This window comes from Trichechus manatus, unplaced genomic scaffold (genome assembly GCF_000243295.1).
Source record: "Trichechus manatus latirostris isolate Lorelei unplaced genomic scaffold, TriManLat1.0 scaffold00016, whole genome shotgun sequence".
In the NCBI taxonomy this organism is placed as follows: Eukaryota; Metazoa; Chordata; class Mammalia; order Sirenia; family Trichechidae; genus Trichechus; species Trichechus manatus.
In genome coordinates, this window is record NW_004443952.1 from 7,230,379 (window position 1) to 7,256,049 (window position 25,671).

General features: G+C 52.4%; 1 protein-coding gene across 3 annotated transcripts in view; it reads left to right on the plus strand.

Moving 5' to 3' along the window:
- Positions 1-25,396, plus strand: part of WHRN (whirlin) — a 103,492-nt gene extending 78,096 nt beyond the window's left edge. The window contains exons 5-12 of one of the 3 annotated variants that reach the window (XM_004372131.2): positions 687-723; positions 2,175-2,387; positions 3,221-3,430; positions 18,754-18,825; positions 20,500-21,037; positions 22,930-23,111; positions 24,070-24,192; positions 24,476-25,396. In XM_004372131.2, coding sequence (XP_004372188.1) covers positions 687-723; positions 2,175-2,387; positions 3,221-3,430; positions 18,754-18,825; positions 20,500-21,037; positions 22,930-23,111; positions 24,070-24,192; positions 24,476-24,658 — 1,558 coding nt within the window. In that variant the 3' untranslated portion in view covers positions 24,659-25,396. The remainder of the gene's footprint in view (positions 1-686; positions 724-2,174; positions 2,388-3,220; positions 3,431-18,753; positions 18,826-20,499; positions 21,038-22,929; positions 23,112-24,069; positions 24,193-24,475) is intronic. The other 2 variants (XM_004372130.1, XM_012554383.1) reach the window with 2 other exon arrangements.
- Positions 25,397-25,671: the final 275 nt, after the last annotated feature.

Genomic DNA, 25,671 nt, shown 5'->3' on the forward strand with positions numbered 1-25,671 from the left:
TAATCTAATGTGTCACCTTTTGATTTCCATCAGAAGTCTCGAACTGGTGACCCAGGGCCAGATACAACCCAGACACATCTCCCTTTCTCTCCACCCCCCTTTCTTCCACTTGCACAGTATTAGAAATTTCAAAAAATTAGTTGCCAATATTAAAAAAGACATTAGATTTCCCATAAAAATCTGGATTTCTGGCTTCTTAAAAATCAGGAACGTGGCCTGAGCCCACCTTTCTTTGTCAGAACAAGAGCTGGAGCTGAGCAGCAGCTGTGTCCTTGAGTTGCACCTTGAGATCTCCAATTCCCCACTTCCCTCATGTTGGCCTGACCCCAAGGTCACATGTCAGTCACCATCTATTCTCTTCTGTCCTTGCATTATCTGCTTGATCCTGTAGGGCTGGAACAACGCAGAGGTCTGCCTTGCATGGTTTTAGAAGTCCTGTCCACATCTTTGATTGGAAGCCAGAAGCTGCCCTGTCTGTCCAGGGCCTCATATACCCACGAGTAGCCCCAGAACTGAGCTGGCAGCTGTAGGGGGGCTATAATGTCTTGGTTCTCTCAGGACATGGAGGAAGTGAAGCTCCTCTGGCCCTCACAGCTTTGCTCCTTGTTCCAAATCAGCCCTTCCCTCACTCCTGCCTAGTCTGTCTACTCAGACCTGCAGCTGAAGAGGCTTGTCTTTCTTCACAGGTTTCCTGGGGATCTCACAAGAGAGGGGACGAACAAGGTAGGGTGTTCTCCATTGTGGAGTACCTTCGATTTCTTGCTGGCTCCCCTGATTGGGACACTGGGCCAGAAAGAGTGCTACACAGTTTACACACGTTATCTCAGTTGGACACCCCGCGACTGTCTACCACCTCCTCTGCCATGTCTGTGAGTGCTTCCCATGGCCCGGGCACTGCCTTAGGCCTCAGGCTAATAGCAGTGAACAGAATCAAACGGATCCAGTGCCTGCCCTTGTGGAGGTCTCACTCCAGTGAGGGAGACACACATAAAAACAAACCTACAAATAACAAATAATCCAATTACAAAAGATGTTCAATGCCATCAAGGCAAGGTGCTGGGTATTATGAGAGAATACGGGTGAGGTACCTACTCCAAATGGGGTCAGAGGGGGTCAGGGAGGGGAGAAAGGCCTCTCTGAGGTAGTGATGTGACACTAGAGCTTGAACTGAATGTTCAGTAGAAGCTAGTGAGGTCAAACTGGGGGAGGGAGGGTGATCCAGTCACAGGGAACAGCATGTACGAGAGCCCTGAGGCAGGGGAGGGCTTGGCTTGTTGGAGGAATGGAAGAAACGAGAGTGTGGCAGAGTGTAGCGAGGAGGGGTGGGAGCAAGATGACGACAGGTTTCGATGGCCAGATCACACAAGGCTTTGTGGGCCACGGTGATCGGTTGGTTTCTTACCTGAAATAACAGGATGCCATTGAAAGGGCTTTAAGCAGGGAGCAACAGAACAAGATTTGTGATTTTACAGGATCATTTCAGCAGCTCTGGAGATTAGTGCCTAGATGATACAGAAGTCCAGGGGGGACCAGAGGTGAGACTGGATGGTATCTTGAAAGGCTGGTGACAGTAGGGGCAGTGGCAAGGCATGGGGAGTGTGTGTGCAGATTTGAGTTGTTTTGGGACTATAGGTACCACTATTATCCACAGAGTCCTTGGGTGGTGCATACAGTTAATGTGCTCAGCTGTTAACTGAAAGGTTGGAGTTGGAGTCCACTCAGGTGCCTTGGAAGAAAGACCTGGTGATCTACTTCCAAAAAATCAGCCATTGAAAACTCTATGGAGTGCAGCTTTACCCTGAAACATGGAATCACCATGAGTTGGTATCAACTCAGTGGTAACTGGTTTTATTATTATCCCCAGCTTAGGGAGATGCTGAAGTTTAGAGAAGAAAACGGTAACCGTGATAATATTGCTTGCCTCTGAACAGTTATAAGGATCTGATGAGGTAATATCTGTAAAAGTGCTTTGTAAGCGCTGCTGAAATGGATGAGGCTAGGCACCCTCTGAGGATGTATTGTATCATCTCCTGTGGGTTTACTGTGTGTGTTGAGACCACTGAGGGGCTTTTGGGGACTACCTCATCACTCTGCGTGTTGTCACTGGCTGGGCCTGGCTGCTTGGCTCCAGAGCAGCTCAGAATTCCTGGGGCCTCTGGATTTCTGTCTTCCAGCCGGGGTTTTACAAGGGGCCGGCCGGCTCCCAGGTGACCCTCAGCAGCCTGGGGAACCAGACACGTGTGCTGCTGGAGGAGCAGGCGCGGCATCTGCTGACCGAGCAGGAGCGTGCCACCATGGCCTATTACCTGGATGAGTACCGTGGCGGCAGCGTCTCTGTGGAGGCCCTTGTCATGGCCCTGTTTGAGCTGCTCAACACCCATGCCAAGGTGACCCACACCCCTCTTCAGGCGAGGCAGCGCGTGCTGGGGCCTGGGTTTGGCTTTTCCAGGGCTCTGCACCCTTCTCTGCCTCCCTCCGTCCTCCACTCCTTTCCTGCCGGGATTCAGGCTCAAACCCTGGGCAAAGATGGGTGGCCCAGACAGCCCTCACACCCAGGAAGCTCCCTCCCTCCTTGGGAAACAATTAACATACTCTAATGCAGTGGCTTTTAACACTGAGTGCACATTTAGAATTACCTGGATTACTTTGAAAAAGCATTGCCCAGGCCACATCCCAGACTAGTTGACTCTACATATCCGTGGATGGGAGCCAGGCACTGATGTTTGTAACTAGCCCCCCAGTTAACTGTGACATGCTACCAGCTTTGAGAACACCACTTTAGTGGAAGCCTGTTTGAGGTTGAGAAGGAGCACCAAGGAAGAAGTAATTAAATCCATTGGGAATGGCTACATTTTGGAAGACTTAACAGAGGAAGCGTGATTTGGAGACAAGTAGGGGGAAGGGTATTCTAGGTGGGAGGGACAGGCAAGGGCTTACTTGTGAGGATGTGTTTGGGGAGTTAGTCATGCATGGGTGGTATGATTGCAGAGGAGATGGGGAGAGGTAACGCTGGAGAGAGAAGCAGGAGTCAGATGATGCTGGACCCAGTGTCTAGGCGAAGATGGGTCAGACAGTGGGGAGGGCAGTGGGGTGCCACGGAGGATTAAGGAGGGCAGGGCAGTGGTCAAGGTTGTGTGCAGGCCATTTGAGGGTGGGAGTGAGACTGGCCCCATCTGCTGTTGGAGCTCCCTGCTGAATGCCCTGCTTGTCCCTTCCCCAGTTCTCGCTCCTCTCGGAGGTGAGAAGCACTATTTCCCCTCAAGACCTAGACCGCTTCGACCACCTGGTGCTGAGGTGGGAGATTGAGTCAATGAAGGCGCGGCAGGCCCCAGGCCCTATAGCCGGCGACACCTACTCCGTGGTCTCCTACACTGACACAGCCTCGTCCACGGGCAGCCACGGCACCTCCACTACCGTCAGCTCGGCCAGGGTGAGTTGCCCCTGCCTCTGCCCCTGCCCTGTCCCTGGCTGGATGACCCAGTGGGTAAGTTAAGATACTGGCTTTGGAGTGAGACTGCTTTGGGTTCAAACCCCAGCACCACCACTTACCAGGTCTGTGCCTTGCCTCACTGAGCCTCGGTTTCTCCATTTGTATAAACCAAGTCATTGTTGAGCACCTACTGCGTACCAGGCATGGGCTATAGGGGAAAACTGGTCAGCGAAATAGACGCAGCCCCTTCCTTCATGGAGCTCTCAGTCTAGGGGGTGGGGCTGGGGGAGAAAGGCAAAAAGCACAGGTAATTAGACAAATAGAAAAAATAATATAACCCGTGGGAGAAGCAAATGAGAAAATACGGTAATGCATTTCGCATGTGCCTGGCTCAAGGTGGGCACTCAATCAGTGGTAGTGGCAGTGGTGTTTGCATTGTGATTGTGATGTTCCCCAAGAGGCCACCTTCTTGTCTGTGAATTCCCAACCCTAGCCTGACTTTTTCCCAGACCGCCAGCCCCCAGGAATGCACCTGGTATATCTCGGTGGGGTTCTGCCCCCGGGATGCTTGGAGGCAGATTAATTCAAGGAGGCCTTTGCCAGGAAGGGGCAGGTGGGAAGCCCTTGTTATCCATCATGGGTACAACCAGTCATTGAGTCATGTGGTGGATGGTAGGAGCCTGCGCTGGAGGCCAGGAGAGCTGGCTTCTGGCTCCATAACTCTTCTCCTGTACTCTTGTTTCGTGTCTTTTGGTCATTCATCGCTACTCTTCCTCGGAAAGGGAGGGAAGAAGGTAGCATTTCTTAAGTACTTCTGCTTCTAGGTGCAGAGCTGGGAGCTCTTTCAGGTGGGATCCTGAGTCCATTTCCAGACGGATGCCCTGTTAGTCCTGTTTGACAGGGGAGCTCAGAAGGGCACAGTGCATCCAGGGTTGCACACACAGGTGGTCAGTGGTCACAGATGAGCTCACAGCCACCCAGAAACAGGCCTGGAGCGTGCATCCCTGTCCTTTGCAGACTCCAGCTCCCAGCGTGGCTGCTCCTTAGCTCTGGGTTCCTGGGGACTTCCACACCTCTGCCTCCTTCCTTGCCATCCAGTGTCACCTTCATCCCCTGGTGTCCTTGTCTCCTTCCTGGGATGACTCCTGTACATTCCTCTAGGACCCTGGATTTGGGCTGCTAGACGAGCTTCTGGACAGGGGGGAGGCCACCCCTGCCTCAGGCTGCTGTTTGGCTCTCTGCATACCCTTTCATGCTGTACTGGGTTTTGGGCTGCAGCACCCTGGCCCAAGAGGCTGTTTCTCTCTGTGTTTAGCTCCACTGAGACTGGCTTGATAATGTCCACATGAAACTTCAGCAGCATGAGCCTCTGCTCTCAGACCTGGGGAGTTAACAGACTAATTCTGTGATGGTTCCTTTAGAGTCGGAATGAGTGAGCCAGCAGGTGGGATGGGATATGTTCTAGCTTTGGAGGCAGGAGATCTAGGGGTAAGCCCTGGCCTGTCTGGGTCTCAGTTTCCCCATCTGTGAAAAGGCCCCAGGTCCTTGCTGGCTCTGGCCAGCAGATTAAGCTGGAAGACTAGGAGTCAGGGTAACTTTTATGCCAGGAAAGGCTGTGGGCAGGGGTCAGGGGCCCCCAGCCCCAGATTCTGCTCAGTGTTGACCTGCAGCAACCTTGTCCCAGCCTGGGGGTCTCTCCCCAACCTGACAAGTGCTGCGCCAGGCTAGTCTGGACCCCAGCTCAGCGTTGACCCTGCCCCCTCGGAGGGACCTTTGCTGCAGATTGGGACACCCTGGGGAAGGCAGACCTCAGAAAGGCCATGGGATGGTTTTAAGCAGGGGGGTTTTAGAGGCAGATGGAAGGGGTGCTTCTGTTGCCCCTCCCCAAGCTTCTGAGATGGGAATGACCCCTAGGTAACACGTCATCTCAGGATTAGGCTAACCAGGAGCAGGATAAGCTCCTGGAGGTGGATTCTAGGAGAAAGCTGTGGCAGGTGGGTGAGGCAGTGTGGATAGACAGAAGGTCATGCCATCTCTCTTGCCTCAGTTTCCTCACTTGCCTTGGGGCCATGATGCTGCTACCCCTGGTGTGTTGGGAGGATTAAATGAGAGCATACCTGTGGACCCACGATGAGGAACTGCCTGGCTAGTGCCAACATCCCAGAAAGGCTGCCCACACCCTGAGGGCAAGTGAAGAGCCTATTTATTCTTTCTGACCCAACCTGGCTGGGGAAAACCACCTGGGGATTTGCTTTCAAGGCCTGTGGGTACTTGGAGGCTTTGGGAAAGCACTGGGCTGAGGGACTGCCACTCCCTCTCTGACCATCACCACCCACCTCAACTGAAGGTGCGATCTGCATACACAACCCCCAGGAATCCATTTCACCTTCTCGCCCCTTCAGGGTTTGGGCCCCCCTGAAATTAGTCCTTCTCTAGTTGAGACTTCCTTCTTCGGGCTCTTTTATTAGTGAGTTTGATCTTGGACAAGTCACTTTCCTTCTCTGAGCCAAATGAGAATCATGATTCCAGCCCTGCCTCCTGAGCAGTCCCAGGGTGGTGCCAAGGTGAGTGACCATGTCCTGCAGGCCCTCCTCAAGGACAAGTGTCATTTCTACAGAGGAGTGGGGCCCCCAGTTTCCTTCAAGGAGGCAGAGGCAGAATGAGGGCCCTGGTCGAGGCAGCAGTGTCTTTTCTTCCCCTCTCCAGTCTTTATTCCTGCCCACGGCATTCAAGGTAAATAGGAAAGGGATTTGGAGAACCTGTTTATTTTGCCTTTGTGTGCCTGCGTGTGTTTGGGGGAGGGGGTCGTTGCTGTTCCCACCCTATCCCTCATATTTATTTGATGTCCTCTTCTTTTTGCCTTTTGCCCACACTTCCTCCCCAGGAGCGGCTGCTGTGGCTTATAGACCTGATGGAGGTACTGTCTTTCTTGTGGGGCGGGGCTGTGGGAGTTCCTTAGCTAGGGGCAGAAGTAGGGGCTACAGCCCTTCATGGCACCCCCTTCTGTCTGCAGGCTGCTCTGATGGAGGCCGAGGTTTCTTCTTGGTGCCCAGTGTCTCTCCAAGGCACCAGTTCTTCAGGTTTTCTCAAGCTCCGGAGTGAGACTGCCCTTCTTTCAAATCCCAGCTCTGGTGCTTCCTAGCTGTGTGACCTTAAGCAAGTGATTTCTCCTCTCTGAGCTCAGTTATAGGGTCTATAAAATGAGGATGATAATTTCTATGCTATGGAGAAGTTTTGAGATCTCCTGGCCTTTGCATATGTCATATGCTTTTTCTGGAATGTTCTCCCACCCACTTCACATGACCTGATCATCTTGTGTGTGTACTTTCAGCCCTTGGCTCAGATGCTACCTCTTCCAAGAAGACTTCCTGATCCTCTTAAGGGGTGACTTTCAGCATCTAACTCCCCCAGCCACCCCTGGACTTCCTTCCATTGTGGCTCTTGTCTCATTATATTCTAATAATATGTATGAGCCCGACTACTTGAGGGCAGTGACTGTGTTTGTGGTCACCAATGAGTCCGTACTGCCCAGCCTAGGGCTTGGCCCTTATTAACTGCCTTCTCAATAACAATATTAGCTAGTTTTATTGAGAGTTCTCTGTGGCACTGTGGTAACACTTTACAGGTGTTATCTTCTTTGAAGGAGCCCTGGTGGTGCAGTGGTTAAGTGCTGGACTGCTAACTGCAAGGTAGGCGGTTCGACCCCACCAACTGCTCTGTGGGAGAAAAGACCTGGAAACCTGCTCCTGTAAAGATTACAGCCTAGGAAACCCTATGGGGCAGTTCCACTCTGTCATATGGGGTCACCATGAGTCAGAATTGACTAGCTGGCACACAGCGACAAGTAACCAGGAGTGGCAGGTTTTGCTCTGACCTCCTTTTACAGAGCAGAAAATGGGAGCTCAGAGAGGAGAGCGACTTGTTCAAGGCTGCACAGCTAGTAAGCGATGGCTTCAGGATTCAAGCCCAAGTCTCCTTGCCTCTGAGCTGGTGCTGTTAAGCCCTGAAGTCTGGTTGTACGATCTCACCAGCTGTTTGATGAGCGTCGTCTTGGTTTCCTAGGGCTCTCAGAACAAAATACCACAAAGTGCTGGTTTTACAGAACAGAAATTTATTTTCTCACAGTTCTCGAGGCTAGAAATCCAAATTCAGGGCCTCGACAGAGCTATGCTCTCTCTCTCTGGACTCTGGGGGAAGATCCTTCCTTGTCTCTCTAGACTTGTGGTAGCCCTGGGCATTTCTTGGCTTGTAGATGGATCCTTATAGGCTGTCTTCCCCTTTGTGTCTCTGTTCCCCTGTCTGTTCTTCTCTTTTATAAACCGTCACTCAGAAGGGATTAGGATTAGGGCCCTCCCTCTTCTAGTTTTACCTTGTTAATTTAACATCTGCAAAGAAAAACCCTATTTACCAACAAGGTCACCGTTCACAGGTATAGAGGTTAGGACTTCAACATATTTTTTTGGGGGACACAATTCACATCTGTCTATCCATCCATCCATCTCTCTCATCTCTTCATCTCTCCTTCTTCCTTCCCTCTCTTCTTACCGTCTCAGCAACAGATATTTATTGAGCATTTACTATGTGCCACATGTAGTTCTGGCTGTTGGGGATGCAGTGGTGAACAACAACAGAGAAACCCTTCTATTACGGAATTTCAAGTAGAGCAGAGATGACAGACGATAAACAAGATAAATCAATGAAATGCACAGTACGTTAAGTGGTGATAAAGGCTGAGGAGGAAAATAAAGCTGGGAGGGGGTTAGGGAATACCAGGGATGGGGCTGGTGGGGAGAATTGGGGGTGGCTTGGAAATGAGCCTTGAGTAAAGATCCGAAAGAGGTGAGGGACAGAACCATGTCTGGGGGAAGAACCTTCCAAGCAGAGGACACAGCAAGTGCAAAGGCCCTCAGGTGGGAGCATGCCTGGAATGTCTGAGGAAAGTCAAGGAGGCCAGTGAGGCTGGAGTGAATGAGGGCAGGGGAGGGCGGGGCAGATCGTGTGCTGAAGATTAGACTCTGAGTGAGATGGGAGCCATAGGCAGATTAGAGCAGTAACAAGGCCTGACTTAGCTTTAACAGGGTCCCTCTGATTGTTGAGAATAGACAAGGGTGGATTTGTACCAAGATAAACAGATTCATTCCCAGGAACCAGCCAATCTCAGAGGGCTGTGGACCAAGAGGGCCTAGGGAGGTATTGCAGCCTGGGCTGCTAAGAGATGCAGTGACAGGCTCTGTAGCTGCCAATTCTGCCTGCTCAACTCTGTCCTGTGTCTCCTGGTACCTGCACCACCCCAGCAGGCCTCAGACTACAGACCCCGTAGGTCCCATGCTACCTGCATGTGGGGCCACAAGACAGAAACCTCTTCTATCCAGAAGCCCCTGCTGCGGGAGTGCAGGCCTGGGAGTTGGGGGCCTCCAGCGCTTCCTCCACTCTGTCCTCACCATGCTCTGTGCCCTCAGGAAAGCCCCTCAGCCACTCTTGGCCTCAGTCTTCCCATCTGTACAACCAAGGCAGCCCTCCAAGGCTCCTCCAACTCTGACAGTTGAGAGTCCTCTGTGCTGGGATGTGCTAGAAAATATTCATGGGGAGCCATGGTAAGGAATAGTAGCCCTATGGCCCAACCACTTTTCTGTTGTATACAAACAAGGGCTGCAGCATTCCTCCAGAGAGTGAACTCGGAAGAGTAGTATTGATTTATTCACCACTGAGTCAGAGTTGACGTGACAGCGGTGGGTTTGGGTTTTGTTTTAAGTGCCAGGCAGGAGCCCTGGTGGCGAAGTGGTTAAAGTGGTCAGTGCTAACCAGAAGGTCGGTGGTTCAAACCCAGCAGCTGCTCCATGGGAGAAAGATGTGGCAGCCTGTTTCCGTAAAGACTTACAGCCTTGAAAACCCTATAGGGTTGCTATGAGTCGGAATCAACTTGATGGCTGTGGGTTTCGTTTTTTTTGTTTAAGTGCCAGGCACTGTTCTGCAACAATGCCCCATATCAGTCAGTTTTTGCTGTAATAATGCTGAGTAACAAACAGTCCCCAGACCTCAATGGACAACAGTCAAAAATATTTCTTTCTCATGGCCAAAGTCTCTTCCCTCATGGTGTTCACAAGCTTTTCATAGCTCTGTTACAACGCCTGTCATGTTGCTCTAATCTATTCATGAGTCTGTCTTCTCCAGTAAATGGGGGAGGCTGGTGGGCACAGGCAGGAGCCATATACTTCCCTGTCTGTGTCCCCAGTGCCAACCCAGAGCCTGGCACAGAGCGGGGGCTCAGGAAATATGGGACAGAAATGGAAACCAAACCGTACTCCCCAGCCACCCTCAGGATTATCTCCTAACATTCAACCTTCCAAACATTCACCTCCTGCATTGTAGAAAAATGTGCTTTGCTCTGACATTCAGACGGGCAGGGTAGCATCAGGCGGCTGGTATCGGTGACATAGATGCCCCAGACCGTGGCCCTGAAGAGAGCCAGTTTCCACTTAGCCTGAATTCCCTGGATCGTGCTATGTGGGTTATCAATCCCAGGTTAAACATGGCTCATTCTGCAGCCGGTTCCCTCGGACCAGACGCAATTGATCAAAGGAAATCAGATGCAGCCTTCCCCCATCGACAAATCAGGTTTATTTTCCATTTGTCTAATACAGAGTCAGCCTTGAGAATTTTTTGCTGCCTCCAGACAATATTTTCCCCCATAGAGATGTTGGCCAGGAGAGCCAAGCTCTCAGCATTATTGATTGGAAGGAGAACGCAGGCCTGCCCAATGAATTCCTCATTTAATGCAGCAGGTCTGGGGCACAGGGGCTCCAGTACACAGGCTTTGGTGTCCACAGACCAGGCCTGCCCCCCCCCCCGCCCCCAGCTAGTAGCTATGTGACGTTGGGCAGGTGACTCAAGGTTTCTGAGCCTCAGTTTCCACATCTGTGCAGTGGGCTGGTAAAACCGGTCATCTGTGGGTGGTTGTGAAGATTCAGTGAGGTGAGGAGTGGACCTGTTTGGCCTCATGTAGGTGTGGGGTACACAGGGGCTGAGTCTGCTATCATTCTGAAGGCTGGATAAGGGCACCTAGGTGGGGATTGTAGAGGCAAAGCCAATCTTGTACCCACAAAGCAGCTGCCACTGAGGTCAGAAATTAGCTTCTGGGACTTGTCCTAGTCTTGATCATTTCCACCTAGATTTAAGAGGTTTTGCACTCCAGGCCTCTCATGTGCCTGGAAAGGGACTCTCCTGGCTTTCTCCAGGATGCCGGAGATGGGGCCCCTGCCCTAAAGGCCTGTTGCCCCCTTCCCCCCACTCTCATGACATTAAGGTGGGAAGGGGCATTGGATGTGGCTGTCAGTACTTGGCTGCATCAGTCTCTTCCTCCTGTGGCCTCCTCGCCTCCCTCCTCACCCAAGGCAAAATGAGGATGGGGAAGCTCAGGCCTGTCTCGAAGCCTCCAGCTGCAGAGACGTTTGATTATCAAGGCAGCTCTTTCTAGAAACAGGGAGAAAACTCTCAGAGTTCTCCCTTCTTCCTGTTGCAGTTCTCACTTAAGTATGAGCTGGGTGGGCTTCGGGAATTCTCTGCTGGGCAAGTCCTCCCCAAGTGGGTGAGCAGGAAAGAAATTCACTTATTCACTCATTCATTCATTCCTCCACCATTCCATTCCTTTACTTATGCATTTGTTGAGTACTTGCTACATGCCAGGCTCTGAGCTGGGCACTGGCAATGCTGAGCAAGAGACATGGCACCTGCCCTCCTGGAGTTTTGATTCCAGGAGGGAGCCTGGAATCCAATGATCACAGGAACAGCTACATAAGTCACACTCTGATAAGCGGGTCCTAGGGTGGTGTAAGAGCAAATGACCGGGCTCTGACCTGGTCCAGGGCATCGGGGAGAGTTGTTTAAGCTGAGATCTGAGGTCATTGGCATCAACCAGGCAGTGGTAGGGCTGGGGGAGAGGGACATAGTTTGGGAGCAGAACCAGTATGTTTGAGGGCCCTGTGCTGGGAAGTATATGACCACTCCAAAGAATCCAAAGGAGGTCGATGGGGCAAGCACATCAGGAGTGATGTGGTGGAGCAGGATGGGCCATGCCAGGGACTTGGATTGAATCCTGAGAGTGTGTTTCACCATTGAGGGTCTTCAGTAAGGAAGCGACAGGATCCTGTTTGCATCTTTCAGGATATCTCCCCTACACCATGGAGAGAGCTCAGGAGCAGGGTGGATGGGGTGGCTGGGAGGCGCTGCTGCAGCCATCCAGGTATGTTGTCAGCTAGACTGGTTCTGTATCTCTCATCCAGGAGTAGCCAGGCGCCCAGATGGGGCACCGTGAGGCTCACATTTGTCTCCTCCCTGGATCAGAGCAGCCCACTCTGTCCTCACATGCCTAGGCATGCACCCTCTTGCACCCCTTGTATCCCCAATACAGACATTCGCCAGAAGCACTAAAGACCCTCAGTCAGGGTGGCTGCAGCTGTACCTGGGAGTCTGAAACAGCGGACGTTCCTCCCAGTCAGCATTTTGCTTCATCTGTAGTGAGATCTTGGAGTATCTACCTTCCTGTGTGAGGACTGGGGGTGCAGGCAGCTGTTTCCACCCAACAGAGTCCAGTCCACAGGTGGTCAGGGGCTGTTTGAACATGGCCTGGCCCCTGCTCCTCTCTGAGCCCTAATTTTCCAAGTTGTGAAACGAGAGTGTTGGTCTCAGTGTTGACTTCAGACTGGAGTCTTAACCGTTTCTCTGCCAGGGACCTCTTTGATGGGTGGTGAAGCCCTTGGAGCCCTGCTGAGAATGTAACATTTTTAGTGTTTAAAAGAAAATACACAGGATTACAAAGGAAACAAATTATGTAATAAAGTGCAGTTTTCCACATATTGAAACAAATGGTAAAACGTGCTTCTTTATTAGCACCCTAAAAGCAAGGTCCAGCAGCGGCTCAGGAACCGCTGTCACCGCCAAGGCGTGACGAGTGTAGATGGGGTTTTGAGACTTTTGCAACAACTGGAATGTAATATGAACTATCTGTGACTTCTGTTGGCAACATTGTCACTGTCGCAGGTACTGCTGATCTGCATTCGTAATGGAAGGAAATGCTACAGTTAGAGGTTAATGAAAATAATGACAAGCTGTTCTCCCACAGCGAAGGTCACAGATGCCCTGTGCTCCATCCGGGAAGCCCTGGTTACTCACGTCTGTCCTGAGGGCTCTTCTAGCCTGCCTCTGGAGATTCTGGGCCACACAGCTCATCAGGGGCCAAGCCATACTCTCTTTCCACTCAACAGCATCCTTTTCCTGAGACCGTTGGGAAGGAGGTGCAGGGAGGCAAGTTTCAGCATAACGGAAGGAAACATGGTCTAGTCGACAGTATCTCCACTTCCCTGTCTCGGGAGGTGTTTGTTCGTGCAGGGGGCTTCCCAGGGGCCCTTCTCCTTTTTGTGACTTGGTGATCAGGTGTGACATAGCAGGGGTAGACAAGGTGGAGAAAGGCAGGGAGCTGGCCTGGCATTGGGGTGTTGTCATGGTCTCAGCCACACCAGTGAGCATGGATCCTGGTGCCCAGCATCTCCCAGTCCACCCCTCCAACCTCCTCTTCAGCCTGCAGACTTCCACTCCCACCCCGTGCTTGGAGAACTTGGGGTCAGATAATTCCCTGTCCTCACCAGCATTGATCTCACCCAGGGTCTGGTCCCATAATCCCCCTGGACCTCGAGTCCCACCTTTTCACTCTGGGCAGCCCCACTGTCCCCCAGGGACACCCCACTGTCCCTAGCCCCTCGCACTGCCTGTTTCCCCGGGTAGCAGCCGTCTCTCTCCCAGCCCCAGCTCTGGGCCACGGCCCCGCCCCCTCGCTCTTCCCTCTTCCTTCTTCTGTTTCTCCCCTTTGTCTCCCCTTCTCTTTCTTCCACATCCTCTCCTTTCTCTTTTTTCTTTCTTCTCACTCTTTTCTCCTTCACTTCCTCCCTTTGCCCTTCTCCCCCTCTCATCATGTGCAGAAATCTAGGTCCCCAGGGATGATCTTTCAGAAGGTGAGTCAGTGCCTCAGTTTCTCCATAGACAAAATGGGGAATGGACCACTCAGCCTCGGGCCTCTGGTACATTTGGGGTGGGGGTGGGGAGCCTGTTGGTTTGACATCAGAGTGAAGAAGCAGAAAGAGCAAAAAGCTGAAAATAGCACCTTTATGTAAGTGCCCTCCCATTGTAATGAGATGAAGAAGGCCTAGAAACCTTGAAATTGGGCAGGAGGTGGGGAGAGGAGGGGGCTGGAGAAGGGGAGGGGCCTCACTTTGCTGAGGTGGCACTGGGCTCCCAGGCACACCTTGGCATTGACAATCTCCAAGGAGGCCCAAGCTTCCTCCTTTCCAGAATCAGGAGTCCACCTGGCAGAGGTCAGAGGTTGGCACAGGTGATGCCCTGTGTCGTTTTGTTTCTGTTGACATGTTTCTTGTCCCTTCTTTGGACATCTGGGCCGTGATTGGGCCAGCTTGGACAAAAAAGGGTTCTTTTCTCTTAAAAGAAGGGAATTTTCTGAATTGCCACAAAACTTGAGGAGGAAGGAGATGGGGGACGATAGCAGCAGGTCTTGGAGACTTGCTGGCTTTTGTGGGAAGCGCATTTTTGCCTGGGATAGAGATTCAGACCTTGAATGGGGTTCAACTTTCTGCCCCCACCTTTGCTTTGTGACCTTGGGCAGGTGGCCTTTTCTCTCTGAGCCTCACTCAGTCAGCTCAGCCGTGGAGTGGGTGAAGGGTCCCACCTGGCAGGATTAATGGAGCCACCTGGTCTAAGCCCTTGGCTGAGCTCTGGCCTCAGTGGGTGTAAGGGCAGAGGTGGCCCCAGGCAGTTAGGGGGGTTAGGGGAGTGGCCAGGACATTCATGCCTGGCTCCTACATGAGCTCTGACCTTGATCCTCCTCTTGAAGCCTGTTTGAAATTGTTTCTGCTGACGCATCCCCCAGGTTCTTAGCCTGCTGTCTGCAGCTATTTCAGATGCACATGGAGCATGGCTCCGGGACTCGGATCTCCTGAGCGTCTGGATTCAGCAGATGGAGAGTGGCAGGGCCGGGCTCTGACCTGTCTGCCGTCTGCCGTTTGCTCCACAGGCTCCCTCCTCCCAGGGCTGGATGTTTTCCCCCCTCCCCCCTAGTCTTCTGTCTTGGCTCCAGGATGTCATTAATAGCAGAGATTGAAGCAGAGGCCAGGGGACAACAATGGCTGCCTTCTCTCTCATTTTAGAGAGGGTCCCACATGGGGTCTTCTGGTTCCTACAGTGTTGGGGCCCTGTCCAATTCTGGGGTCAGGGTGGAGCAGCACAGGCTTGGGACTGACCTAGACCTGGGTTAGAATCTCCATCTGCCATTGAATGGCTGTGTGACCTTGGACAAGTCCCTTCTCTCTCTGAGCTTTAGATGTAAAAGATGTGAGGGGAGAATCATAGTACCTGACTCACAGGGTTTCTGGGAGAATCAGCATGGGGCCTGGCACACAGTGGGTCCACTGTCATGTGTAGCTCCCTACTATCCTCCTTGCCAAGAGAAAGTCACGTCCTCTCCCATAGTGCACAGCACAGATATGCTTGTGTTGTCAGGCTCTGGATCCTTCCTTTCCCCCTTCCATGGGACCCTTTTACTACTGCCAGCCCTGTCAATGGCCCTGAACAAGAGTTTGTGAGCAGCTGCTGTGTACAGGGCTCTCTGCTAGCTGTTGAGGACACTGTGACCCCTTCATCTTTGTATTCCCGACTGGTCTTCCCTCCAAAGTCCCGGCTGCCTGATAAACACTTGTTGAGCCACTGAATGAATGACCAAAGCTTCCAATGCAGAATCCCGTGTCTTTGGTCCCACCATGGCCTGTTGTCTGAGCCTCACCCTGGCTCCCCCAGGATCACCTGCAGGATGTAGGGAGGTGGCAGTGGCTGCACCTCCGAGGCCTCTGACTCCTCCCTGTGCTGACTGTGGAAGCTGGGGCTATGACTGTCTAGATCATCGCATGTCACCAGCCCCACCTTGCCAGGCTCCTTGACTTAGAATGTGTTGCCCAGCTGGGTGAGTTTCAGGGAGCAATGGGATCATTATGGTTTTGAGGGGAGGGCTGCCATTTTCTTTCCATCAAAGGTATCCACATGGGCCCAGGCAGGTTTTCACTATTTATTCGGTTGCTGGGGGGCAGACGTTCAAGGCCTCCCAGGCTTCTGATGCATGTAACAGTCACCTTCCCTTGTAGATTGTGCCAAGCTCTGTTCTGAGTGCTTTATAGATGTAAACATGTCAAATCTTCCCATCAACTGCTTGAGGCAGGTACTGCCATTACCCCCATTTTACAGATGGGGAAAGATGAGACACAGATAGGTGGCATGATTTGCTTACCGTCACTCAGCTGTAAGTGGCAGAGCTGGGTGTGATCACACAGATGCCTCAGGTGGCAAAGCCAGAGCCGGTGTCACTGATCAGTGGGTGAGAGAGTGACCCCATCACTGTCCCCTCACCCTCTCCAAGGGTCCCCCCCACGGTCCCAGGAATCACAGAGGCTGTCAGCAGCATCCTCCTGAGAGGCAGGAGACTGGGCATGTAAGCCTCAGCTTCATCGGTGAAATGGAGCAGTTGTCCCAGCAGCCTCACGGGGACTAGATGAGAAGCTCTGGGTGTGAACGGCTCTTCTGCCAAACCAGGAGGGCTGAGCATCTTGTCGGTTAGTGGATTTCCATGACTGGCCTTTGTGCGTCCCAGAATGCTCAAGGCTTCAGAGAGATCATTCCAGATGGAGATCAGCGTGGAATGACCCCACAGCCTCTGCCTTACGGGGTATGGAGTGGGGGTACCTCCCACCCCTGCTGCTGCCATTACCCTCATCCAAGCCACCATTACTGCTCTCCATGGTGACTGCCTTAGCTGCCTCTCCCGTTTCCCTGCTTGCATGGGCCTCCTCCCCATGATAGCCAGAGTGATTGAGCAATTAATTCATCCTTTGATTCATTCATGAATTCATTAATTTACTTAATATTCATCAAGCAGCTACTGCTCTGAGCACGGGGATAGAGTGGGGACCTGGGAGCCACAAGTCCTGTCTTTGGGGAGTTTATATTCTAGTGGGAGAGACAGACAGTAAGCAAATACATAGCGTACTGTCAGGCGATAAGTGCGTTAAAGGAAAAGAAAGCAGGGGCAGGGGATAGAGAGGTGATGGGGGTGCTGTTCCGGCAGGACTGCTCAGGGAAGGCCCCTCTGTGGAGGTGCTGCTTGAGTCAGAACTAAATGAAGAGAGGGAGTGAGTCACAAGTGGGGTGCAGGCAGAGAGCAGCAAGTGCAAAGGCCCTGAGGCAGGAATGAGCCATCTGGTTGGAGGCGTAGCAAGAAGGGGCTTGATCAAGTAGGCATGATGAGTAAGTTTGGTATTTCCGCCAAGTAAGATGGAAAGTTACTGTAGGTTTATGAGCTGGGGAGAGACGTTATCTGACTTATGTTTCATGGATTGCATCTTGGCTACTTTATGGAGAACAGTGATCAGCACTAAAGAGAAAAACAAAGCAGGGAAAGGTTGCGATTTTATGTGGCATGGCCAGAGTGGGCCTCATTGAGAAGGTGATGTTTGAGTGGAGTCTTGAAGGAGGTGAGGGAATGAATGCAGCCTGCCTTGTGGGTAGCAGAGGGGAAGAATGTTCCAGGCAGAGGGAACAGCAGTGTGAAGGCCCTGGCATGTCTGGTGTTCTAGTGTGGCTGGAGAGGGAGTGAGTGAAGACCATCTTCATAGAAGGCAAACTTGACCATGTCTCCATGGTAACCCTCTGCCCTCAGGCTCAAGTCTAAGCAGCTCCAGCTCCACTCAGATCCAGCTGCCCGAAGATTCTTGAACATCCTCTATATCCATCCTGCTTTATACACGTCCTTCCCTCTGTTTGAAATGCTCATCTACTTTCTTTGCCTGGGTCACCCATAACACTCAGCTTTAAGCTGCACTCTCCTCCAGGAAGCCTTTCTTGATACCCCCCAGCTCTATTGTACACTTTTTCCTGCACTTCCAGAGGCGCCTGTTTCCCTGCTGGGTGCTTTCTCTGCACAGTCTCCCGTTGCTGGTTTATTCATCGGCCAACCCCACTAGTCTCTGAGCTCCCCAGAGGCGGGGCGGTGTTTTACCCCACCTTTGTCCCTAGTCCCTTGTCAGTCCGGAGCTTCAGAGCCTGCTCAGTATTGATCACTGTGCTTGGGACTTGAGCTGAGGCTTGTTGCCATCCTGGACTCTGAGGGGTGGAGAAAAATGGTGGCCCTGGGCCCTCAAGACAGCCCAGCTTTGAAAGGAGCTCTGCTTTCCCAGTCAGTTGCCATTGCTGTTGAGTCGATTCTGACTCATGGTGACCCCCATGTGTGTCAGAGTAGAACTGTGCTCCATACGGTTTTCAGTGGCTGGTTTTTTGGAAGTAGACTGCTGGGACTTTCTTCTGAGGCACCTCTGGGTACACTGGAACCACCAGCCTTTCAGTTAGCAGCCAAGCAGTTAACCATTTGCACCACCTAGGGATAGACCGATGATCGATCTATCCACCTGTCGATCGATCTATCTACACATACAATTATATATGCACATCACGCCCATATGTGTGTATATTTATATATATATAAATGTTTTACTTTTCCTTTTCATTATTTCAGAACATGTAAACCCAGGTTGATTCCCTTTTGTGCATAGGCAGTTGAATTGCTTCGGTGCCACAGAATGCCTGCCACTCATCTCCACTCATAGCAGAGGTTGTCATTGTACCATCCATATCCCTAGAGCTGCCTTTAGGCAGCTTGTTGTCACCTGGGGGCACATTAGGCTATTTCTAATGAGTTGAGGAAGGAAGGAAGAGATGGACGGTTTTGCAAAATAATGTCCATTTAAACCGTCAGCCACCCATTCAGGATTAAAACCATTAAAATGAAAAAGAGAGAGAGAGAGACTTTCCCTATCCATTTCCCACTTCCCCCTTGCCATTTTCACACCTTTCCTGGATTCCGACAGCTAGCGGTGGAAAGAGAATTCTTGGGTTTGAAGGCATTGCAAGCGTTGTTCTGGGCTGAGCTCCAGGGATTCCCAGTTAAGGCTGGAGACAGCCCACAGCATTTCCAGCTAGTTCAGGGGAGGACTAGAAATGATCAGAAAAGTCTCAAACACAAATCAGTTTTAAAATGACTGTCAAGAATTAACACTAATTTCAGTGCATGACATGAATTCCAATGGAGTAGAGTGTGCCAGGAGTCACATAAACCACATGAAAGGGTCATAGGGCCCCACAGACTTTGGTGTCCTGGAGAGCAAACCATTTTTTCCCTCTTGGCTTATATTTGCTTACCTTACCTTCTGCTCCCCTTCCAGAACACTCTGGACCTGGAGGAGACTGGCGAGGCTGTCCAGGGCAGTGTCAACACCCTCCCAGATGTCTCCCTGGTAAGACCCTCTCTCACCCTTTAGTTAGGTTTTCTCCTTCTGGGTCTGCCTGGGACCCTGGGGACTGACCCCCTCAGTGGGAGCCAGAGGAAGTGGATGGGAGGACAGAGGCCTCTGCTGTGAGCTCTCAGAGCCTGTGCGGGTCCAGGAGGGCTTGTTCCTGGTGATTTTAGGTGGAGCCATCAGGCTGTTTGCCATGGCCTATTTGCTGAGTTGGTGCTTACTTTGATGTGTTATCTGAACATTATCCTAGCAAGTGCTGAAACTTGGAGCATGTGAAGGGAACTCCTGGAGAGGCATATGATTACTGTATTTTACACAAATAACGTACTCCTTCTGCATTTGTTAGCTGGCAGTGCCACCCCCATCCCCACCCCAGGGAGGCAGTATGCTAATTTTTTTTTTACAGAAACGTGGAGGAGGATTGGCATGGCTGTGCTTGTGAGGGTGCCTGGGGGCTGTGGCTGGCAGACAAATGCAGAGGGCTGATGTTATTTGCATAAAAATATGGTAGGCCAGAGATAGAAGTTAAATGTGACTTTAGTGTGCACACAGCAGTCACTCATACAGCATCACTTTGTGATTATGACCCAAACAGCATAGACCCTGGAGGCAGACTACCTGGGTTCAAATCCTACCTCTGTCACTTACTATATGACTTTGGGCAAGTTTCTTAACCTCTCTGTGCCTTAGTTTCTCTGTCTATAAAATGAGAATGATAATAGTGTACTTACCCCATACGTTTGTGCCAAGGGGTAAATTAGTTAACTTACGTAGGGTGCTTAGAACAGCACCTATAATGTAGTCAGTGCTCTGTAAGTGTTGGATGTTGGCATAGACAAAGGGAAAGTAGTAATCACAGCATCCACAGCTGCCACTCACCCAGCACCTGCTGGGTAGCAGGTACTTGCTAACATGTTATACACATTGCTCTTCAAATTCCCACATCACTTGCTAGGCAGGCACAATTTTCCTGTTGCCCAGAGGTACACTCAGGTAGTGTGTCTTGCCCAGGGCCACATAGCAGCCCAGGCCACATCCTCCCTATGCCATCCTCGTGTTCATTCTTGTTCCCTCCAGTCCTGTCACATCTCCCGCCTCTAGTAGCCAAAATAATCCCTAAAAAGAAAAGCCATATCTATGTGAGATCAAATTGATAGTGGCACCTGGAAAGGTTGGATGGGAAGCTTAGGGGGAGGTGAGTTGCAGATAATGGTGGTGGAGTAATTTGGAAAAGGTTAGCGAGAATGATAGCACAACTTGAAGAATGATACATGTAGACATTGTTGAAATGGTGTATCTTTGTCTGTGTATACTTCCACCAAAAAAAAGAAAAAAAAAAAAGAAATGCCATTTCCCCATCCTCTTCACCCTTCCTCTAATTAAGTCTTGTTCCCTGTGACAAGCCCTGGGCAGTGCCAAGAACTTTGGTTCCCAGAGGGAGCAATGCCGTCCCCAGAGACACTTGCCAAGATCCTGACGCTTATCAGCTGCCGAGATGCTGGGGAACAGTTTTCCACTTGAGCACTGCATTATTCAGAGCTGCGTGGCCACGAGCCGATAGCACGGGGACAGGATTCCAGCCAGGCCTCGCTCCACTCGGCTGCTTCAGCCTCCTGTCTTCTAGCTGCAATGGGCTCTGACTCCTTCTACTCTTTTTGGGTCTTTTGGCAGGATGATGTCAAGTCCATCTCCAAGGGGCTGCCGAGCTTCAAGCCACCACCTCACTCGCCACCTCTGGCCCAAAGCCATGACTGCTCACTTGCCCAGCCAAGGAAGCCAGGGAGAGAGGACCTCCAGCACACCCCCTCTGAGTCGTCCCACTCGGGCATCGTCTTCTCGGCTGCACAGAACCGCAGCCTGCCGGTGGGCGCCGCACCCACTCCAGGGGCTTCCTCAGCACAGGGCTCGCCCTCCTCCCCCATCTACGCCTCTGTCTCTCCTGCCAACCCTGGCGCCAAGAGGCCACTGGACACCCATCTGGCCTTGGTCAACCAGCACCCCATCGGTCCCTTCCCACGGGTCCAGTCGCCCCCACACTTGAAAAGGCCCTCTGCAGAGGCCACGGTGGCTGGGGGCTGCCTTCCTCCACCCTCGCCCTCCGGCCACACAGACCAGACAGGCGCGAACCAGCACTTTGTCATGGTGGAGGTGCACCGCCCGGACAGCGAGCCGGATGTGAACGAAGTGAGGGCACTGCCCCAGACGCGTGGTGAGTGCCCTGCAGACACGGATCAGGGCTGGGCTTGGGGGCCCAGGCTGTGTCATCTGGGGCGGGTCCCTGCCCTCTCTTGGTCAGTCTACTCTTCTGCATGGTGAGGGGTGGGGCCATGTGTTTGCTGAGGGTCCTTCTGGCTCAGGGTCAGAGCGGCCAGGGGAACAGGGTCCTGAGTAGCCTGCTGAGGTGGTTTTGGAGGCAGAATGTGACTCTGCTGCTTACCAGCTGCATGACTTGGACAAGCTGCTCTCCTTTCTAAGCCTTACTTTCCCTGTGGGAAAAGGAGATTACAGCAAGGGTTGGGGGCTCCTCCACCAGCTCCTGCAGCCCTGACCACCCTGTAGTTAGCCCAGCAAGCTCGTTGGGGGCAGGGATGACTTCTTTTGGTCTCTGAGGTACCCTATAAGTGTAGGGGAACAGTGGGTATTGAAATCACAGTCCTGGGCCCCTGGCAGGTCTCCTGACATGGGGCTGCAGGGTCTGATTGTAGTATGGACCTTCCTGACACCTGGCAAGCAGACTTTCCAGTGGAAGTCCAGCTGCATAGATGGGAGGATGGCAGAGCCCACTTTCCACTCCCGGAAAGCCCCCACCAGCTCTGGAGCGCCTCCCATGTTAGCTAGTTGGGGGCATTTTGTTGGACTCTGCTGCCATCTTGTGGCTAAAACAATACGTGGGTGTCCCTGCAGCCACGGAAGGTGGTCCACTGAGTTAGCAGATGTTAGCTGAGTGCCTGCTGTGTGCCAGGCAGCGGGCAGACCAGAATTCTGACCAAAGTCAGAATGCAGGGTCCCAACGCTCAGTAGCTTGATGAGAGGCAGCCGGATGTGGTAAGAGAAACCAGAGCTATCGTGTACACATCATTGCCTGCCTCTAGAATGGGCTCTGAGCTGGACACACATGTGATAATAAGAGCTCATAGTTACACAGCACTTACTGTGTGCCAGGCACTTTTCTTAGGGCCTTGCCTATAGTACTAACTCATTTAACCTTCACAACAGCCCTGTGAGACTAGTAACTGTTAACAAAGTACTAATACTCACCTTGCTTTTAACAGCCCTCTGAGACTGGCCATATTATCATCCCCATTTTACAGATGAATAAACTGAGGCACAGGAAGTAACTGTGGAGCCAGGCAGCCCAGCTCAAGTATATGGTCTTGACTGCTTCACTCTATCTATAATATCTATTAGTATTTAGAATAATTCCCTTGGATAGGCATCATTGCTCCTGTATTAGAATGAGAACACAGGGGCTCAGAGAGGCTATGTAACTTTTCCAGGGCTGCAAGCTAGTCAGTGGACTAGCTAGTCAGGATCCAAACCTGACTTGCCAGACTCCAGAGTGCTTGTTTTTAACCTAGAGTCTCCATCTCAGGGGCCAGGTGGTTATACACAAGGTGAACTAGAGAGCATGTGCCCGCCCCTCAGCTCAGAGGTTCATGCATGGATCCAGGCGAGGACATTTTTTTTCTTGAGAGGCTTAGAAATTTAATTTTTATATGAAATCTAATTTGAATGTGTTGGTTCATCATTAAAATTTGACAACATCGTGTGGGTTTAAAAAAAAAAATGTGGGCTGGGTTTGATGTCTGACATCTGTTTTTAATCACTCCGCTGGTGGATGAAGACTAGGCAGTCAAGGCAGATGGCCAGAAGTGGCGGCCTTCGTGGCAGGCCAGATTGGAAGGGCAGGGCTTCAGGAGGGGGAGAGGGTGGTGAGGAGTCTCCCTGCCTTCCAGCCCCACGGTCCCTACACCCTTCCCACTGTCTCTGTCTGCAGACTCCCCCTGCAGCCTTCCAGCCTTCAGCTACATCACCTCCTCCAGGAAGCCCTCTCTGACCCAGCTGCATAAACCATTGTTCTCCTCCTGTTCCCCGCCTCAGCAGCTTCCACGCTCTCTCAGCTGTCTGACAGTGGGCAGACCCTGAGTGAGGACAGTGGCGTGGACGCCGGTGAGGCAGAGGTTGGCGTGCCAGGCCGAGGCAGACAGACAGCGTCCACCAAGAGCAGGAACAGCAAGGAGCTGCCTCGGAATGAGAGAACCACAGAGGGGGCCGCCAAGCCGGTGAGCAAGGGGGTGGGGGTGGAGGGGGCTGAGGGGCCAAGAATGGGGAGGCCCAGGGGACCAGGTTTCAGCTTGGCCTGTGACCACCAGGGGAGGTAGTGAGCCCCTATTACTAGAGGTATTTGAGTCTTGGAAAGAACACTGGATCAGGAGTTGGAAGGCTCAGTTTAAGTCTGAGCTTCACCACTGACCCTGGGCGACCGGGCACTGAGGGGGTCGGTCTGGATAATCTTTAAGGTCCCTTCAATACTCACATGGCGTGGCAGCTGAGGCAGTCCTTGGAGTCAGGCAGGCCTGGATTTGAGTTCTCATGTTCCCCCTCACCCCTGCCCAGCTGGCTTAGCCAAGCCCGTTTATGTCCTGAGCCTTAAAAAACAAAGAACCAAACCCGTTGCTGTTGAGTCGATTCCGACTCATAGTGACGCTACAGGACAGAGTAGAACTGTCCTATAGGGTTTCCAAGGAGAGGGTGGTGGATTCGAACTGCTGACCTTTTGGTTAGCAGCCGATCTCTTAACCACTGTACTGAGCCTTAGGGGATTATTATCGTAGGGATTGTAGAGCTAAGAAGGAGCCCTGGTGGTGCAATGGGTAAATAAATGCTCGCTGCTAATCAAAAGGTTGGCAGTTTGAACCCACCCGGTGGCTTTGAGGGAAAAAGACCTGGCATTCTGCTCCTGTGAAGATTACAGCCTATAAAATCCTATGGGGAAGTTCTGCTTTATCACATGGGGTTGCTATGAGTCAGAAATCGACTCTACAGCACCTAATAACAACAACAGCATAGAGCTGAGGACGCCGTGCCTAGCTCCGGGCCTGGCACATACTAGGCTCCCAACACGGGGCTGACATCCAAGCCCTGTTGATGCAGAGGGTATGTGATGGCCCAGCCCAGCCCCCTGGTCAGGCTTGTGCTCCAAGATGGCCTTAGTCAGTGGCCTCCTACTCACACCCACAGCCTGGCCTCCTGGAGCCTACATCCACTCTAGTCCGCATGAAGAAGAGTGCAGCAACCCTGGGCATCGCCATTGAGGGTGGTGCCAATACCCGCCAGCCCCTTCCAAGGATCGTCACGATTCAGGTGCGTGTGGGCCCTGCTTGTTCATCTCTCCCTAACCCTGGGGATCTCGCTCAGCATCCCGAGGACTGTGCCACCCCCAGAGGTGACACAGCACCCAAGGGTGGACCCAGGCTCATATTGCCTTTGATCTTGCTGAGTCTCAGTTTTCCTAATCAGGGCAATGGACGCTCGGATTATAGCTGCCTGACTGGCAGTGTTGGGCCTGACTGCACGGTTAATTGATGCCGGGTTGGCCTGTCTCCATCCACCCATGTGCCCCCTGCTCTGTGTCTTGCCCCTGCAGCGAGGTGGCTCAGCCCACAACTGTGGGCAGCTCAAGGTGGGCCACGTGATCCTGGAAGTGAACGGGCTGACGCTTCGGGGCAAGGAGCATCGGGAGGCTGCCCGCATCATCGCTGAGGCCTTCAAGACCAAGGAGTGTGACTACATTGACTTTCTGGTCACCGAGTTCAATGTGGTGCTCTAGGGGCTGAGGCCCGAGTGCCTCCACCACTGCCCAGCTCTTGGCCCTGGTCCCTTCTCCCTCCCGGCACTGTCAGGCTCCTTGAAGGTCCGAGGGTACGTGGCCAGGGTAGCAGGAAGACATCCCCCAACTCCACCACAGCCCACTGGACCAGACCAGGGAAAGAAGAGAGCTGGGCAAGAAGAGAGAGAGACAAACAGAAGGTCATGTCAGGACCTGGTGCCGCACCGGGTACACAGTAGCTGCTCACTCCACATGTGGGCCGTGAGAAGGGGAGAAAGAAGGGGAAAGGCAGAGCGCCTGTATCTTGGCACGTCCATGGAAGCCTGCCAGGGCCTGTTCGAGTTGGATGGGGGGCGCCCCTGCCCCTAGCCAGCTGGACCCAGTCTGCCCCTAGCCAGCTGGACCCAGTCCACCCCCAGACACCTGAGCCTTTGTCTGGAGTGAGGTCACAGTGAGAATTCATGGACTCAGCCCCTGGCCAGGGGGGCATCTCGCAGGACCTTTAGTGCCACAAATAAGCATCAAGCACCTCCCCGTTCACACCCTTATTCTGGGCTCCTTGTATCCCCCATGATATTTATTATTTATTTCCCTTCCCGCACCCCTGGGGGCCCCAGAGCCCTAGCTTCCCCCCAAACCCTAGCCTATCCCAGAGGCCTTGCAGGTGACCAACAGCGTCAGTGTATTTATATACAGAGCTTACAACTTTAATTTTTCAATAAAGAAATCTGAACGAGGCCAGGGGCCAGTGCGCTGTGTGGTTGGGGTGTTGGTTGTGCAAGGGGGCTGGGACTTCGCGTGTGCTGAGGGGGGTTGGGTAGGGCAGATGGAGGCACTCAGAGCGTCCCACACCACCACCTTCTTCCCCGGCCCCCCACGCTCAGTTTGGGGTACACAGTGGAATGTGCAGGGGCACTGGAGTCACCATGCACCTTGGAGTACTTTACTTGAAGGTTTGAGGGCCAAACCTAAGTATTTATAGGTACGTGATGGGGCAGAGGGCATAATGTGCA